Genomic DNA, 16650 nt, shown 5'->3' on the forward strand with positions numbered 1-16650 from the left:
TGGCCAAAGTACTGGAGTTTAAACTTTAGCATCATTCCTTCCAAAGAAATCCCAGGGCTGATCTCCTTCAGAATGGACTGGTTGGATCTCCTTGCAGTCCAAGAGACTCTCAAGAGTCTTCTCCAGCACCACAGTTCAAAAGCATCAATTCTTTGGTGCTCAGCCTTCTTCACAGTCCAACTCTCACATCCATACATGACCACAGGAAAAACCATAGCCTTGACTAGATGAACCTTTGTTGGCAAAGTCATGTCTCTGCTTTTGAATATGCTATCTAGGTTGGTCATAACTTTTCTTCCAAGGAGTAAGCGTCTTTTAATGTCATGGCTGCAGTCACCATCTGCAGTGATTTTGGAGCCCAGAAAATAAAGTCTGACACTGTTTCCACTGTTTCCCCATCTATTTCCCATGAAGTGGTGGGACTGGATGCCATGATCTTTGTTTTCTGAATGTTGAGCTTTAAGCCAACTTTTTCACTCTCCACTTTCACTTTCATCAAGAGGCTTTTGAGTTCCTCTTCACTTTCTGCCATAAGAGTGGTGTCATCTGCATATCTGAGGTTATTGATATTTCTCCCGGCAATCTTGATTCCAGCTTGTGTTTCTTCCAGTCCAGCGTTTCTCATGATGTACTCTGCATATAAGTTAAATAAACAGGGTGACAATATACAGCCTTGACGGACTCCTTTTCCTATTTGGAACCAGTCTGTTGTTCCATGTCTAGTTCTAACTGTTGCTTCCTGACCTGCATACAGATTTGTCAAGAGGCAGATCAGGTGGTCTGGTATTCCCATCTCTTTCAGAATTTTCCATAGTTGATTGTGATCCACACAGTCAAAGGCTTTGGCATAATCAATAAAGCAGAAATAAATAGCACCACCTAAGTGCAAGCTAATTGCCCTTATTTGCTAGACTTAAATTGCCAAGTGTCTCTACTTATTTCTGTGGCTGGATACTTATGGAGTGATCCATGAACTGGCATTGACAGCACCTTGGAACTTTAGAAATCCAAAATCTCAAGCTCCACACCCCAGGCCTCCTGAATCAATATCTGTATTTGGCATGCTCTCCAGGTGATTCTTAGATATACTAAAGCTTGAAAAATAATCAGCTTTCAGTTGCCTTTGCACATCCTCTCATTGACAGTCCCATATAGAGCCATGCTTCTCTAACCCATTAGCCTGTGGATGGCCTTTCAACCACACTCTCTATAGGACTGTCATTTAGACTCACAATCCCAGCTAGCTCATAGCCTCTCATAGCCTCTAAAGATATTTGATAGCTATCTCATAGCTTCTGCTAAAGTGTGCCTTTTACAAGGGGAAATACACCAATTAAGGAGGAGGGTGGGATTAATGTCAGGGCAGGAGCACAACAATTACCTTTAGTCTAATAGAAGATGGTACCAGGGCAGCAGACTTCCCAAGGTGACTCAGCAGTAAAGAATCCACCTGAAATGCAGGACACCACATAGATAGATGCAGATAGATGCAGGTTCAGTCCCTGGGTCGGGAAAATCCCCTGGAGAAGGAAACAGTAACCCACTCCAGTATTCTTGCCTGGGAAATCCCATGGACAGAGGAGCCTGTAGGGCTATAGTTCATTGGGTCGCAAGAGTTGGACACGATTTAGCGAATAAGCCACCTTCACCATCAGGGCAGCACCTGAAAGCATTCTGTTTGACTGCAGTTCAGTAGGAAAAGAGAGCAGCATAACAGAAGCCAGGGAAGCTTCATATTATCTATCAGCCTTGTTCAAGAAGATGTTTGTAGTAAGTCCAGCTAAGTGTTTCTGGAAATACCCAACTCTGGACATGCTGGAAGATGCAGTAGATTCAGAGCCAAACAAGCCTGCTTTCATAAATCACATTAGTATATTAAAAACTATCTAAAAGCATATCACATTAGCATAATTAAAGCACATTAAAAGACATATTAAAGATCTTATTGTATGGAAGTCTCGAAACCTATTTAATTATATTCAACTCAGCCACACACACACACATATATTTATCACAAAATGCTTTTTATCCCCATGCAACACTCATTAAAATTGGCCAAAACTAGTCTTTGTGAAATGTGAGCGCACAAGTTTCTCTTACTGCCCCAAAGTTGCAATAAGCCCTGAAGTTTGGGAAAATCCAACGTTATGTAACAGTGAATATATCTATCTCTGTAGTTTCACTATTTTAAAACAATGCTTTGATTCCAAATATTAAATTAACAGGCATTGCTCTCCTACTCTGTCTCCCAAGCTGTGACTCAGATGTCCGAACAAATTTTTTTACCTACTTAGGGAAGGAATTTTTTCAAGTTTCGGGGCCATAAAAGCATTAGTAAGACACCTGGTTAGTGCAGCACACTCTTATATTCCATCTTTAATATCTTAAATATTAAATTTATCTTTTCTATTTTTCCTTTAAAACACCATCACATACCATCACTCCATGCAAATGCAAGAGGCCGTAGTGCCTCAGAATGCGCTTGATAACAGTTTTTCTTCAGTGGCAACTAAAACTTGCTGTTGAAGACAGCATATAGTTTTCTTTATTTAGCATTCTAAAACCCTAGTCAAATTATAAGACTCTTAACTAGAGAGCTCAGTTCCTGTAAAAGTGACTTGTAACTTGTTCAAGGTGACTTATGTGTATGCTCAGTCATGTCCAACTCTTATGACCCCGTGGACTGGAGCCTGCTGGGATTCTCTGTCCATGGGATTTTCCAGGCAAGGATACTGGAGTGGGTTGCCATTTCCTACTCCAGGGGATCTTCCCAACCAACCCAGGGGTCGAACCCTGGTCTCCTGCATTGGCAGGCAGATTCCTTACCACTATGCCAAGGTGACTTAGTCAGCTAATTACAAAACTGGGACCAAAACTCCAGTTTCTGTGATGTCTTTTGTAAAGCATCCCACATGAATAACTAAGTTTCAGAAGGCTTCTTACAGTTAGGTATAAAAAGTATCATCTCTAAAAACAATTTAGTTATGAGGGATCATTGTCTAAATATGTTAAACTTAAAAAAAAAAAAACAAGTCTCCAGCTACAATTATAAACCTCTGTGTCATGGACTTTCCATGAAATAACTTTTGTCTCCTAAAAACCATATCCAAAAAACAGAAGGACTAAAACAGATGTTATGTGTCAGGGTCAGAGGGAGGCTTTCTAGTTATATTATGCTAATTAGAGAAAGACTTTAAAACTCCTTTCCTGGGATCAGTGGGGGATGGATACAGAGACTGAAAAATGAGATGAGGAAATTTATTCCTTGGTGTTGAGATTTGACTAGATCACTACTGTATTCTATTACTGTGAGCTTGGGAAACATGTTGAATTTTGTTCACTAACATGTCTTTATGTGGACAAAAACAGCAAAAGGCTCTGAAGGTCTACCCAAGTTCATTTGTGCTTTGGAAAGTATCTTGTTTGTAATACAATGGACAATTTTGGCGAGTCTGGAGATCTTTGGTTATGAAGAAATACCTGTCAGAGACTCAAAATACCATTACTAATGGGCATTGGTTGGAGATACATTTACTTTAAAAGTGGACATACTTTCACTTCAAAAACTTGTGACAAATATTTTGTAGATATTAGTTTGTACATATCAAATTGTGTGAACTCATTTTGCTGCTACTGCTAAGTCGCTTCAGTCATGTCTGACTCTGTGCGACCCCATAGACGGCAGCCCACCAGGCTCCCCAGTCCCTGGGATCCTCCAGGCAAGAATATTGGAGTGGGTTGCCATTTCCTTCTCCAATGCATGAAAGTGAAAAGGGAAAGTGAAGTCGCTCAGTTGTGTCCGACTCTTAGCGACCCCATGGACTGTAGCCTACCAGGCTCCTCCATCCATGGGATTTTCCAGGCAAGAGTACTGGAGTGGGGTGTCATTTTACTGAGAATATCTTATTAATTTACTTGACATTTTTTAAAAACACACAAAGGCAGTCTACTGCAGTGATTACATGCATGGGCCCTGTTCTTGATCTGCTTTAAAATCCCAACTCTATTATCTACTGGGTATGTATGACCTTAAGGAAGTTTTTTTTAATTTTGGTGCCTCAGTTTTCTCAACTTTAAAATGAAGGCAGTAGGGCCTGCCTCATTAGAGTGATCACAATGACCAAATTAAGTAGTGATGCAAAGTGCTTGCACTTAGGGCATTTTGTTTTGTAAAATCTAGAGAATTGCTCATTCAGTGTGCTAGGGGATAATCCACTATAGACAGAGTAGAATAGGGGATTTTTTGGTCTGCAAGTTAAAGGCAAAAATGGCTAGCTATTCTTCTCATTGAAAGAAGGCCCAGAAATACCAGATACTGTACTAAAATTTTAGTGACCATCAGACCCTATTTTCTTTATTGAAGTTTGGCTAATACTTAGAACATTCTAGTGTTTCATTTTAGCAGAGTAATCAAGAAAAATTCTTTTCTAGTATTGGAAGCTTTTTTAGGTGACTGTATCAAGAGAAAAGGAAAGAATCTTACTTAAACTGTATTACAGGTTTATTATTATTATTTTCTCAGGAATAAAATGAACATGCTGTATAAATGTGGCTGGTATAAGTTGTGTCTATAAAAAGGTAACTTATCTTTCAAATTAAATGTTAGTTTACTCTGTCAATAGATAGATCTCTAACATTTAGCTTTAATCTAGGGGTGGGGGGTAAGCCCATTGACTAGATTTAATCTAGAAACAAAGCCCATGTAATCTTTCTATTAAAATGAATTGAGCTTGAAAAAAGACATTGTCTGTGCAAAATGTAGCTCTAATATAAATCAAGCAATTATATTTCTTTTGTTCAATAAGCCCTAGATGTCTTTTTTTACATTAACAGCCTTTGAATGATTGATTTAGGTGAACTACACTTAATTAGATGAACTATATAATTGATTATGATTATTTTTTCTCTTTCTTTTTTAAATTATGAAAGTATGATAACACATGTACAGGAGACTTGGAAAATACAGAACAAAGTTACATATAGTTCCACTTTATATTACAATTTGCTTTAAGCAGTAAATCCTTCTTATTCTTATGTGATCAGCCTCTTCTATTTCTACACAAATTTATATTGAAACAGGACTGTGAAGATAAACAGCCTTCAGAATCACCCGTCTCCAAATTATTATAATGTCACCAAATTTATCTTATTTAAATCTCTATATATATTATTTAGCTACATCCAAAATAGATAATTTTTACTCTTCCACAGGAGTCTAAAAATCCAACATCTCTCACCTCCCCTAGACTACTCACTCCCAAAAATATCATGTTATTCTTCTTCCACATGCACTTTCTTTCAAGGCCTAATTTAAGTCCTGCTCCTTTTTTGAGTTATTGTTCCATTGGTCTAGATATATTTTAGTTACTCCTTTAAATCTCTGAGGCACTGATTGTTTTTATTACTAGTTTGATACTTATCATTTGTTTTCTCTATGGCAGGGTTTGTATATATCTACTATTTTCAAATAGATACTTTACTGTATTTAATCTCCACTAAGCAGCCCAGTACCTAATAAATGTTCAATGATAATGATGATTTGAAAGCCTTGTTCTACACTGTTCACAAGGATAACATAATTTTATCATAAGAATAAATTCTAAATAAAAATAATCACAAGGAAAATATAAAATATATTTACATAATTTAGTTATATATGTTAATATATATTAAAATAAAAATATAAAATGATTTTAGAATGTATTATTTTGTAAAGTAGAAAACTACCATTTCATTTGAAATTCAAATGAAAACACCTTAATATCGAAGGTACATAGGCACATAGATGAAAAAACACTGAGGAATTCCACCTCGATCTGCCCTCACTTGAATAACATGCCTTTGTAAGAATTTCATGACTTGGCATGTTTTACGGGTTGTCACTGTGTATGTCCTGAGTAAAGCCAAGGAAAGAATTTAGTGTTAATTAAACCAGGAGCTCAGGGCACTCAGATTTCTATTTTCCATCATCAATTTTAAATACTGAATTTGCTTTCCTTTTGGGGTGATTTGATATAGAATTAAAATAAGAGACCCTGGCACTTCATGGACAAAACTCTGTTGTGCATTGTTGAACTAATGACTTTGCGTAAGTTATTTTTCCTCCTTATGCTCTCTTTGGTAAAATAATGTTAATGACATAAAACCCTAAGAGTTATTACAAGAATCAAACGAAAGACCCTGGCACAAACTTGCTATCTACTAAGTGTAAATATCTGTAAGTTCCTTGTGTCACTGAGTGACAGGTTTCATTGACTGGGTATTTACTCTGTACCAAGCTCTCTTCATATACTTTGTATCATGGGTATTAACACATCAAATCTTTGCAGTATTCTTACGCAATAGCTATTATTCTCATTCTGTTTCACACATGAGAAACTAAGCCATAGACAAGTGAAGTACACAGCTAGTAAATATCATAGCTGGGGTTCAAAACATGCTTTGAGTTCCATACATATGTTCTTAACTGTTAAACAACATAATCTCTCCCACTATCAGATAATTTCCATGGACCACATCCTCTAGACAATATGAAAATATGAAAAGCAGTCTCATTTTAAGGCACTGTTTACTTAACTAAAACGTGGTTGGGAGAAATATACAATGCATTCCGTAGTTGAGTATAACTCATTTTAATTTATCCATTCTTTTGAATTAGCTGCACCATTGCTCCCTTTGAATTGTGAGAAATCCAGCCTTGTTTGTTTTTACCTAGGCAAGGGCACACTTTTAAGTCTTTGTCCCATAACCTGTACAAATCTTATTTCTTATTTGTGTTGCTGCTTATGAATTATGAATTATACAAATGCTTTCAAGGATTCCAAAAACCTGAAAAAACAGATTTTGAAAATCCACAGAAAGGCATCTAGGAAAGTTTTTATTAAGTTGAGATGCTATCTGCTGTTCTAGGCGTGGGTGCTTTTATCAAAACATTTTGCCCCACTTTCAAATTTCCACTCGTTAAAATCTAAGGCCTTATTTGGTTGTCACAGTACTGTGTTTTTCAGAAAAGTTTCTGGCAGCTAGTTTTGAAAAGATTTTGTTTGAAAAAAAAAAAAAAGGAAAAAGCAAGCTCTGTAGTCCTCCTGTTGGAAGAGTTCTCCTGACCTTCTGCATTATTATAAAGAGAATTGCCTATTTATCCAAACCTCCTTCACCTGGTTATCATCAAAACTTTACAATTTGTGCTTCCTAAGGCAGTTATTTTCAAGCATGATTTTGTAACACTGCAGGATCTTGCAAGCTATTTCAAGGAGGTGGCAAATAATTCTCAAAACAAAATTAATCCTATTTTCAAAAAGGAGCATGCATGCCATATATCATTGGGGGGCATTCAGGAAGGTAATTGTAGATGTCAGGAAATTGAACAAATAATGACAGAAAATGGGCACCTGTATAGAGGTAGCCAACTCTTCTTCTACAATGGAATCTTTTAACATGCACCAAGTAATGGGAGACTTGCCAAATGCCTCTGTTCTATCTTAGTCCATGTTTAACCATGATTCTCAATGAGGTTTTTTTAATAGAATAGTCTTATATCTTCTATTTTAGCTTAGTTGTGATTATCTACAAAGTGCCCAGTGTCTTTGAGCATCCACATTACAGGCCAAATATGAGAAGAATAGCTTGTAAATATTTAACTCCTCTTAAGGAAAGGTCACTGAAAGCAAACCCTAGAACCTAGAATCCTCTGAACTCAATGAATGTCCCAATATAGATCCCATAGCATTCTCAGTCCTATCAATACCTTTATTTGGCCACTGAGCAACACTTTTGTCTACTTAAAGCCAGCCTTTTAAATATCTCCAGTTTCCAGGCTCTCCTCTGGGTACCTGGGCTACACTTTGTCCTGTCAACTGCTTTGCACTTGATCGATTACCTTTAAATATCGTAATATCCTAGACACTCCATAGAGTACCTAGTACAAATATACCCATCAGTGTTGAATGAAACAAGTCTTTAGAGAGTGGCAATTTTTTTTTTTTCTTTTTGTCATGTTGGTTTACTACTTATTGGGTTTTTTTTCCCCTTCACTTTATCCTGTTATCTGAACTTTTTATATCTACAAGCTTGAATAGGTTTTATATCTACTAACTTCATTTGTTTTTAGTCTTGAACAAGACTTGCTTACTAATTCCTTATTGTATTTTCATGTTCTAATCCCTCATTTGGAGTGGTCTTTTGTGTTAACTTCCTTTCCATTAATTGTTGATTCCCTCCCTTCAAGCTGTATTGCATTCGGCATTCTCTCTTCACTCATGCACACCATTCTCATTGTTATTTTTCTGCGCCTGATAATTTCACTCTGTAGATGTTCTGGTGTCTTTTTCCGAGCATAGTGTAGTCCTTTCCATTAAATTACAATCTCTTTGAATGTAAGCAGGTACTCCTGTTTTGTACAACTTCTAATGTAATTGTCAGGCCCTCAGCCCATTTTTCAGAAATTTGGTATCATTTTAATCATTACATATACCAAATTTTCTGATGAAGTCAAGGTACATGTGTACTGTTAAATTATTATAGGTACACCAAATGGTGGCCCTGGGCTTATATGGTCAGATCCTCAGAGTATCCTTTTCTGTAACATTTTAAATGCAAGGAATTAAAACTTCATGTGGAACACCCAAGGAAGGAAATAGGAGGAACTTTTAGAATCCACCTAACAGTAATTATAGAAACCAAAAAATAACTGGATCAGACTACTCTGTTTTCCATTTTATCTGAATGTATTTCCTAACTCCTTCTTAAGTTATTGTTTTAAAGTTTTAAAAAATATTATTAGATCCTGAGAAATGTGCTTTGATTTCCATCTTGAACTGTCTGTAGCATCACTAGGCTGCTGGGGACATCTATAATCAAAGGTTTGAATTCCCTTTCAAATGCATATCTGAAGCTTGTACTTCTGGTGGCCATATAATAAGATTTAACAGGCTTTATTACCTACTTACTTGAATTGTAATATTTAATTCTTCTTTTCAGTAGCAAACTAAGTAGGCAAGAAATAATTTCTTCTATTTTAAACCCACTTTGAGTGAGTTTGTAGAAGCTATTCTGATCACACATAAAAATCTTATATTAAAAACAACTGAGGAAATGACTATGGAAAGCCAGAAAGCTAGATTTATCTTTTATAGTTGAATAAAATGTCTATACCATAAGCAATGATTGAAACTTTAAAAATCATTTTAAAATCCCCATATGAAAGCGGTCTGTTCCTCTGGAGTGTCATCAGTTTAAATGCAAAGATACAACAAATACCATTTGGGGCTATAACTGTGTTGTTCCACGCTTTGAAAGGGCCTTCATTAGGCTAAACGACGCAACCTGTGATGGGTTCCATATGTAGTATTTTGAAACCTTTTGTTTGGCTTCTAACTAGACAGAAAGAGGAAAAGAAAGAGTCCATTTTCTCCTCTTGGGATTTGTCTTCCAAGGACCATCAGATGGAGCTGAGCAAACAGGGAACTATTTCTCCTTGTCTAACTCCTGTTTGTTTATTCCCCCCTTATAAAAACCGAGGGACTAGCAATTTCTTTTATGAACGGGGACCTAAGGGAGATAAATAGACCTTGCGGGAGAGGAAGGTCAAGTTCAAAGTTTTTCTTTCCTGTGGATTCAGGAATAAGCAAATGAAAAGACTGGCCAAACAACGGGCAGCAGGCATCTGATGGTTAAGCCCTAACCGCCCCCCCGCCACCCCCCGCCCCGGACGTTTTCTGTACATAAGCAGAAGTCGCTGGAGCAGCTGCGGCGCATTAGTTCCAATAGTTTAGCAGGCTGTTTCGTAGCGCTGACAAAAGCCTCGCTCGCCGTGGCTTCCCTCCATGTTCCTCTGCCCCGCGAGCTCGGCCGTGAGCCTTGGCAGGGGATCGGCAGAGGAGGGGTGACGTTCGCGAGGCTTCCGCCGTGGAGTGCACTCGCCTCCCCTGCTCCCAGCCCCGTCTCCGCCGAGAGACTGAGGCAGGCGGCCGAATGAACTAGCAGCGGTTGATTCCGACCTGCTTCCCCGGACCTCTGCCCGGGAGCCGAGCGAAGCAGTCACTGGAAGGAGGCCAGGCAACCACGTTGCCCTGGATCACTGCCAAGTGTACAAAGTTGACCGCGAAAATGGCTCAGCAGACGACAAGCCCGGACACTTTAACAGTCCCTGAAGTGGATAATCCGCATTGTCCAAACCCCTGGCTGAACGAGGATCTTGTGAAATCCTTGCGGGAAAACCTGTTGCAGCAGGAGAAGTCCAAGACCTCAAGGAAATCGGTGTCTCCCAAGCTCTCACCCGTGATTTCGCCGAGAAATTCCCCCAGGCTCCTGCGCAGGATGCTTCTCAGTAGCAACATCCCCAAACAGCGGCGGTTCACCGTGGCACATACGTGGTAAGGTTTGCTCGGATGAGCAGACATGGTGGCCAGGTGCCCCTGGGTGATTTTTGCGCCTCCTGCCTTTCACTTTAGGGGAAGGAAGGAGAGTGGAGGACCGTCTTCACTCCTCACCCATGATTTATCGGAAATAATCTACCTTAGTATAAATCCCACAGATGTCCAAGTCAGGGCTGAAATCCTTGAGATTGGTAATAGGAGTCTTTGACATGGGTGGTGCTCCAAGTTCAATTCCTATTGCAAGTTCCTACAAGAAAACTGAATTCCAGATGTCAAATAAGAATGCAGGTTTTTTTCCAATACTGACATGGTGGCGTTTCTTTGATTCCTAAGCTAGTAGCCCTGCCAGATCCTGCAACAGCCTAGGGGGGAAAAAGACCAGAAAGGAGAGAAGAAAATCGTAGTTTGTTCTCTTTCCTGCATGACCCCCCGATTCAACAGAGATGTGTATGGAGCGTGTGTGTGGGTGGGTGTGTAAAATAGTGTGTCCCAGTAAAACCCCTCCTAGCTACTGACTTTAATATATTTGTAATCTCAACGTGTCTTTTCAGTGGGTTTAGGAATGCCAGTGCAAAAAGTTTCAGGCTGGTACTTGGCAATATTGCTCTGTTCTTTGCATATGAATTATTTGACTGTTTTGTCAGTATTTTTATTTGCTATATGCATGTTTTTATCTGCTGTAATAGGTTACTTTATTTCATGCGTATGGTGCCAGCTAGGTGTCTAGACAATTCTTGGTATTTTCATGCTGTCATAAAACAAATATTAAAATAAATCATTGCGTGAGCTTATTGTGTTTCTGCCTGAGAAGAGGCAATTCTAGGCTATGATCAGAGAAAGAGGGATCTGTGATACACAGTTGGTTAATTTTAGGCAGTAGTAAGTTCTATACACTACTCCATGTTTTGGCAAAATGAATATTAATTATGATGAAGGAAACAGGCATAACAAAAAAAGTAGTGACTGACTGAATAGAAAAAAAATAGAAACTGATTTTTATACAGCTTTTTCACAGAACATGAAAAAGTATACTAGGAATGGATAAAACAAAACAGAATCACCCCCCCTCCAAATAAATCCAGAATCAAGACTTCTAGGAAAGAAGCAACAATAAAAGGAAAAGAATCAAAATCTAAACTTAAGCAACATGACCCTACCCAGGCATGCATTCATGTCAGAGATGAAAACAGCCAACAAAGGAAATAAAAGGCATTCCCCACCCAAAGAAATGTCTGACCTTAGAATTGTCATTTTAAATAGCTAGATCTTTGATCTGGGAAGTGTTCTTATTGTCCCCAAGATTTTAACTAAGTGGTGTTTCTAAGTTTAGTTAGATATAAGGCTCCTAAAAGAGGTAAGACAAACATTGAATTTTTCCATCTTAAAAAAATGATGAAGAAGGATGACTTCTCTTTCAGGGAGATATTTGTGAAAAAAATTTGTCAGAGATAAGCAGTGATTGAAAGCCATAGGTGAACTCTGGGAGATGCTCTGAGGGAGAGGGATGGCTTGAGATGAAGTATCAAGTGCCTGAATAGGAGAGCTGGCTGGCGTTCAGAAAGGGTCAGAGCCAGAATCTGGGCATGTGCTGTCCCTTTTGGTTGAGATACACTTCCTAAAGTGTACCTGTTGCTGAATGGGTAAGCCTCCACGCAGACACTTCATTTCTGTTGGAGTGAAGCAACCTCAAGTTCAACTGAAGGTTATCGGAACTATTTGGACATGTTGAGATGTAAGGAAGGCAGGAAATCTCATGAAAACAGGCTTTCTTTTGAAATTTCTGGCACTTCCTTTTCTGATGCTGTTTGGAGAAGCTCCAAGAGCACAATTTCTGCCAATCCTTCGTTGTGGTGTCTCCACCAGATGAAGGAGATGTCGAAAGAGCAATGGAAATGAGAAAGAAAAATCGTGATATCAGTTCTCAGTAACTTGAGGGCAGACAGTATCCCTCATGGAAAAAGCATCCGGCAGGGCGGTTGGAAAGAGTACTTCACATTTTCCTTATTGGTTCAACAAGACCCAAGATGTTCATAATACCCATGGGCGTCTTTTGACAAATATCATTCCATCTGTGCTCTCACTATTGGACTAAGCATGACCCAGAATTTTTAAAATATATTCCAAATTGTGCTGATTACACACACTCACACACACACGCACACACACACATAGATACATATTGATATCTAAACTGCTGCCACTACCAACACCATGCTCAAATCCTCTCCTCCTCTTCAATTAGATAGTCATTTAATTACACACCTGCCTCAGAATGTTGTTTCCTATGCCTGGTACTCCCTTCCATTCAATATGCATATGTTTACTACCTACTGAATCCGTAGTGTTTATCTTGTACCTACTGATTACAAAGTTGAACAAGAGCTATTCCTTGGTTTCAAATTACTTATACTACAGTGTATATATATATATATATATATAAAATCACATTGGAAAGCATCTGATTAAGGTAATCACTTTGCTCTACAACATACTCCCCAAATCTTAGTGGACTGACAACGTAAATATTTATTTCTTGCTTCTGCTTCTTGTGGGGAGCTAGCCTGACCTGGGTAGCTCAGGGACCCCGGGTCCTATTATCTTATGGTTCCGCTATTGGTAACACATGGTTTCCAAGTTTGCTGGGCTCCACTGAATCAGAGGAGAAGATCACAGAAGATGGCATTGGTGAGTTTTTATAAGGCAGGCCTAGAATTGCACCCATTACTTATCCCAGGATTCCCCAGAAAGAAGTCAGTTCTGTGGCCACATCTAACTTCAAAGGAGGCTGGGAAACCTATCTCAGTCCTGTTACCCAAAAAAAAAGCGCAAGTCGCTCAGTCGTGTCCCGACTCTTTGGGACCCCGTGGACTATACAGTCCATAGAATTCTCCAGGCCAGAATACTGGAGTGGGTAGCTTTTCTCTTCTCCGGGAGATCTTCCCAACCCAGGGATCACACCCAGGTCTCCTGCACTGCAGGTGGATTCTTTACCAGCTGAGCCACAAGGTAAAACAGATGTGGGTAATGGCCAGCCCGTGTCAGTCACAATGTGCTAATGGCTATTGGTTCTCCCTCTATACCATAGTTGAGTTTGTAGAGTAATGTCTGTGATGAACATTTCTGCAGACCTCCTGGATAAGGATCATACAGAGCAATTCTGTGTTTTGACAAGTCTATTGACTGGGAAGTCCTTGCTTATATACAACTGAAATCTCCTTCCCTGCCATTCTTGGTTCCTGGATCTGCTTTGGAAACCCCACAGCTTCAGTCTCTCATGTCTTCCACAACTTAGACCAAGGCAAGAAGCTTGGAGTAACCCATCAGAGAGCCAGGACCTTACTCTATTCATCTTGATAAGCCCATTAATCAACATAGTCAGTGTTATCATGCTTTTTAAAAATTCTTCTCTTTTCTTAACTAAAAACCCTAAGTTATTTCATGTTTATTACTCCTTGGAAGAAAAATTATGACCAACCTAGATAGCATATTTAAAAGCAGAGACATTACTGTGCCAACAAAGGTCCGTCTAGTCAAGGCTATGGTTTTTCCAGTGGTCCTGTACGGATGTGAGAGTTGGACTGTGAAGAAGGCTGAGCGCCGAAGAATTGATGCTTTTGAACTGTGGTGTTGGAGAAGACTCCTGAGAGTCCCTTGGACTGCAAGGAGATCCAACCAGTCCATTCTGAAGGAGATCAGCCCTCGGATTTCTTTGGAGGGAATGATGCTAAAGCTGAAACTCCAGTACTTTGACCGCCTCATGTGAAGAGTTGACTCGTTGGAAAAGACTCTGATGCTGGGAGGGATTGGGGGCAGGAGGAGAAGGGGACGGCAGAGGATGAGATGGCTGGTTGGCATCACTGACTTGATGGACGTCGGTTTGAGTGAACTCCGGGAGTTGGTGATGGACAGGGAGGCCTGAGGTGCTGCGATTCATGGGGTCGCAAAGAGTCGGACACGACTGAGCGACTGAACTGATGCTGTATTTATCAGGTTGATCTTGGTTGTTCTTAACCAGGCTTCATTTGGATTTTCATAACCTATTTAAAAAGTAGTTTATGAAAAAGACACAATACTCCATGTGCCATGTGACCCTTGGACAGAGAGTATCTGAGAAGTCAGATTACTTACATTAAAATTTGACTTCCCATTTACTAGTTGTGTGATTTTGAACAAGTTACTTAATATAGGCTTATTTCACTGGTACCCAGTTTCCTGGGATTCATAATAGTATTCACTTCGTGTTGTGGTTTTATTAAGTACATTTATGTGTAAATTAAAGTATTTTGCATAGGGACAGACACTTAATGAGGGTCATTATAAGCTAATATTTCCTTTATTATGTGTCCATTAATCCAGTCTTGCTCAGGCTGAATCTTAAAGCAGGATGTGACTTAGTTACCAAAGGACTTCCTTGGTAGCTCAGCTGGTAAAGAATCTTGCAATGCAGGAGACCCCGGTTCAATTCCTGGATCAGGAAGATTCCCCTGGAGAAGGGATGGGCTACCCACTCCAGTATTCTTGGGCTTCCCTAGTGGCTCAGCTGGTAAAGAATCCGCCCGCAGTGTGACCTGGGTTCCATCCCTGAATTGGGAAGATCCCCTGGAGAAGGGAAAGGCTGCCCATTCTAGTATTCTGCCCTGGAGAATTCCATGGACTTTATAGTCCTTGGGGTCACAAAGAGTTGGACATGACTGAGCAACTTTCACTTTCACTTTAGTGACTAAATAACAACCACCTCATTTTAAAATGGTTAACCTGTCAGTTTTTCATGGATGGGACAAAGCTTTAAGTAACAATTACATCCCTAGCTAATGTTCATTGAGTGCTGGTGCTCCATCTGATGCCGTGTGTCAGGTTAGGACCCTCTTGTGTTCATACTTCTCACCACTTTTTTTTTTCCATTTTTACTTAATATCTAGTACCTTGTGGTCTAGTCATTACAGATGAGGCTCTGTTTTCATCAGTGTAGGGAATTCCCTCTTATGTCAGCATAAACATCACTGAAATTTCTGGAGAAGAAAACTTTCAGTGTAAGTTTATTTCAGGAAAATCTTTGTATTTTTCATGTGTTTTCCTCACTTTACCCTGGGTTCTATACACCAAATGAAGGAAAGTGTTCTAGAGTGTGTAGTAGGCAATAGTATTTCTTCAGGCAAGATACTGTCCAGGTAATACGTGTCTTGTCTTTAAAATATCTGGTGTGTGTGTGTGTGTGTGTGTGTGTGTGTGTGTATGTGTTTAATTACAATGTATCCAAAGGTAGAAAAAGCACTTAGCAATATCCTTAAACAACAAATCAATTCCTTTAGGTGGATTTTTGAAAGGCCTTTTTTAGGAGGCTTTTAGAAAATCTTAAAAGAGTTTTAGGGAGCTACATAAGTTTTTGTTTTTGTTTTTTTTTTGCCATAACTTTTGCTCATTATAAACTTTACTGGGCATTGGCTTTGGATATAAAATTGCTCATGCCTTAAAAAAAATATTGATCATGCTTAAAAGTGAAAATTTGCTTTCTTGAGTCATGATTTCTTCAGCAACTATAGTTGCTTTTAATGGTTGGTTGTTGTTTAAGAGAGAAATGCACTATAAATTTTATTCAAGTTACAGAATGGGCCAGAAACCCTTTATCACCTACAAAGAAGAAATCCAGCCATTTAGAGAGTTTATAGGTGCAACACAAACACAACCCCATTCACAAACACCCACACACACCCAAGTAGTTTTTCAAAGCTGTTATTTAGAGACTCTATTTGAGAACTCTCTCCTTTGTTCCAACTCTGTCGTTTGCCCATCTTAACTTTAAGGTTATCTTTTCTCCATCACTTATAGTGGTGATACCCAGAGAAGGGCATTGCTGGTGCTGCCCCTGGAGCTGGGAACTCAGAGGTGGGCTCTGGGTAGTGTGATGCAAGGAGGTGGGGAGGAAGTTTCCTGGGGGAGAGTTTCTGAGATGCACAACAGGAAGTAATGCCAGCAGGGTGGGTGGGGCCAGTTGGCTGAACTGTGTCCCTGGTGTAACTGGCTGTGTCCCTGGAAATCCTGGGGCACTGCAAGTTAAAAGTGACTATAACTTTTGAAAATCTGATTAACCTTTCCTAAAATCAGAAAACCTCAGGAAGACATTCATCTTAAAGAACTTGTTAATCGCTTTGTAATATTTAAGAAATTCCTGGAGGATGAAATGGCAACTCACTCCAGTATCCTTGGCTGGGAAATCCCATAGACAGAGGAGCCTGTGGGGATATAGTCCATGGGGTTGCAAAGAGTCTGATAGGAC

At 39.4% G+C, this 16650-nt stretch overlaps 1 protein-coding gene across 8 annotated transcripts in view; it reads left to right on the forward strand.

The window, feature by feature from the left end:
* The window catches only part of PDE4D (phosphodiesterase 4D), a 1603025-nt gene that overhangs the window by 786040 nt on the left and 800335 nt on the right, over positions 1-16650 (forward strand). The window contains exon 1 of one of the 8 annotated variants that reach the window (XM_061393130.1): positions 9735-10373. The exons of the other annotated variants lie outside the window; for them this stretch is intronic. Within the exon in view, the coding sequence (XP_061249114.1) occupies positions 10108-10373 (266 nt within the window). The 5' untranslated portion in view covers positions 9735-10107. Of the gene's footprint in view, positions 1-9734; positions 10374-16650 lie in introns of those variants that run through there. 8 annotated transcript variants of the gene reach the window in all.

This window comes from Bos javanicus, chromosome 20 (assembly GCF_032452875.1).
Source record: "Bos javanicus breed banteng chromosome 20, ARS-OSU_banteng_1.0, whole genome shotgun sequence".
Classification (NCBI taxonomy): Eukaryota; Metazoa; Chordata; class Mammalia; order Artiodactyla; family Bovidae; genus Bos; species Bos javanicus.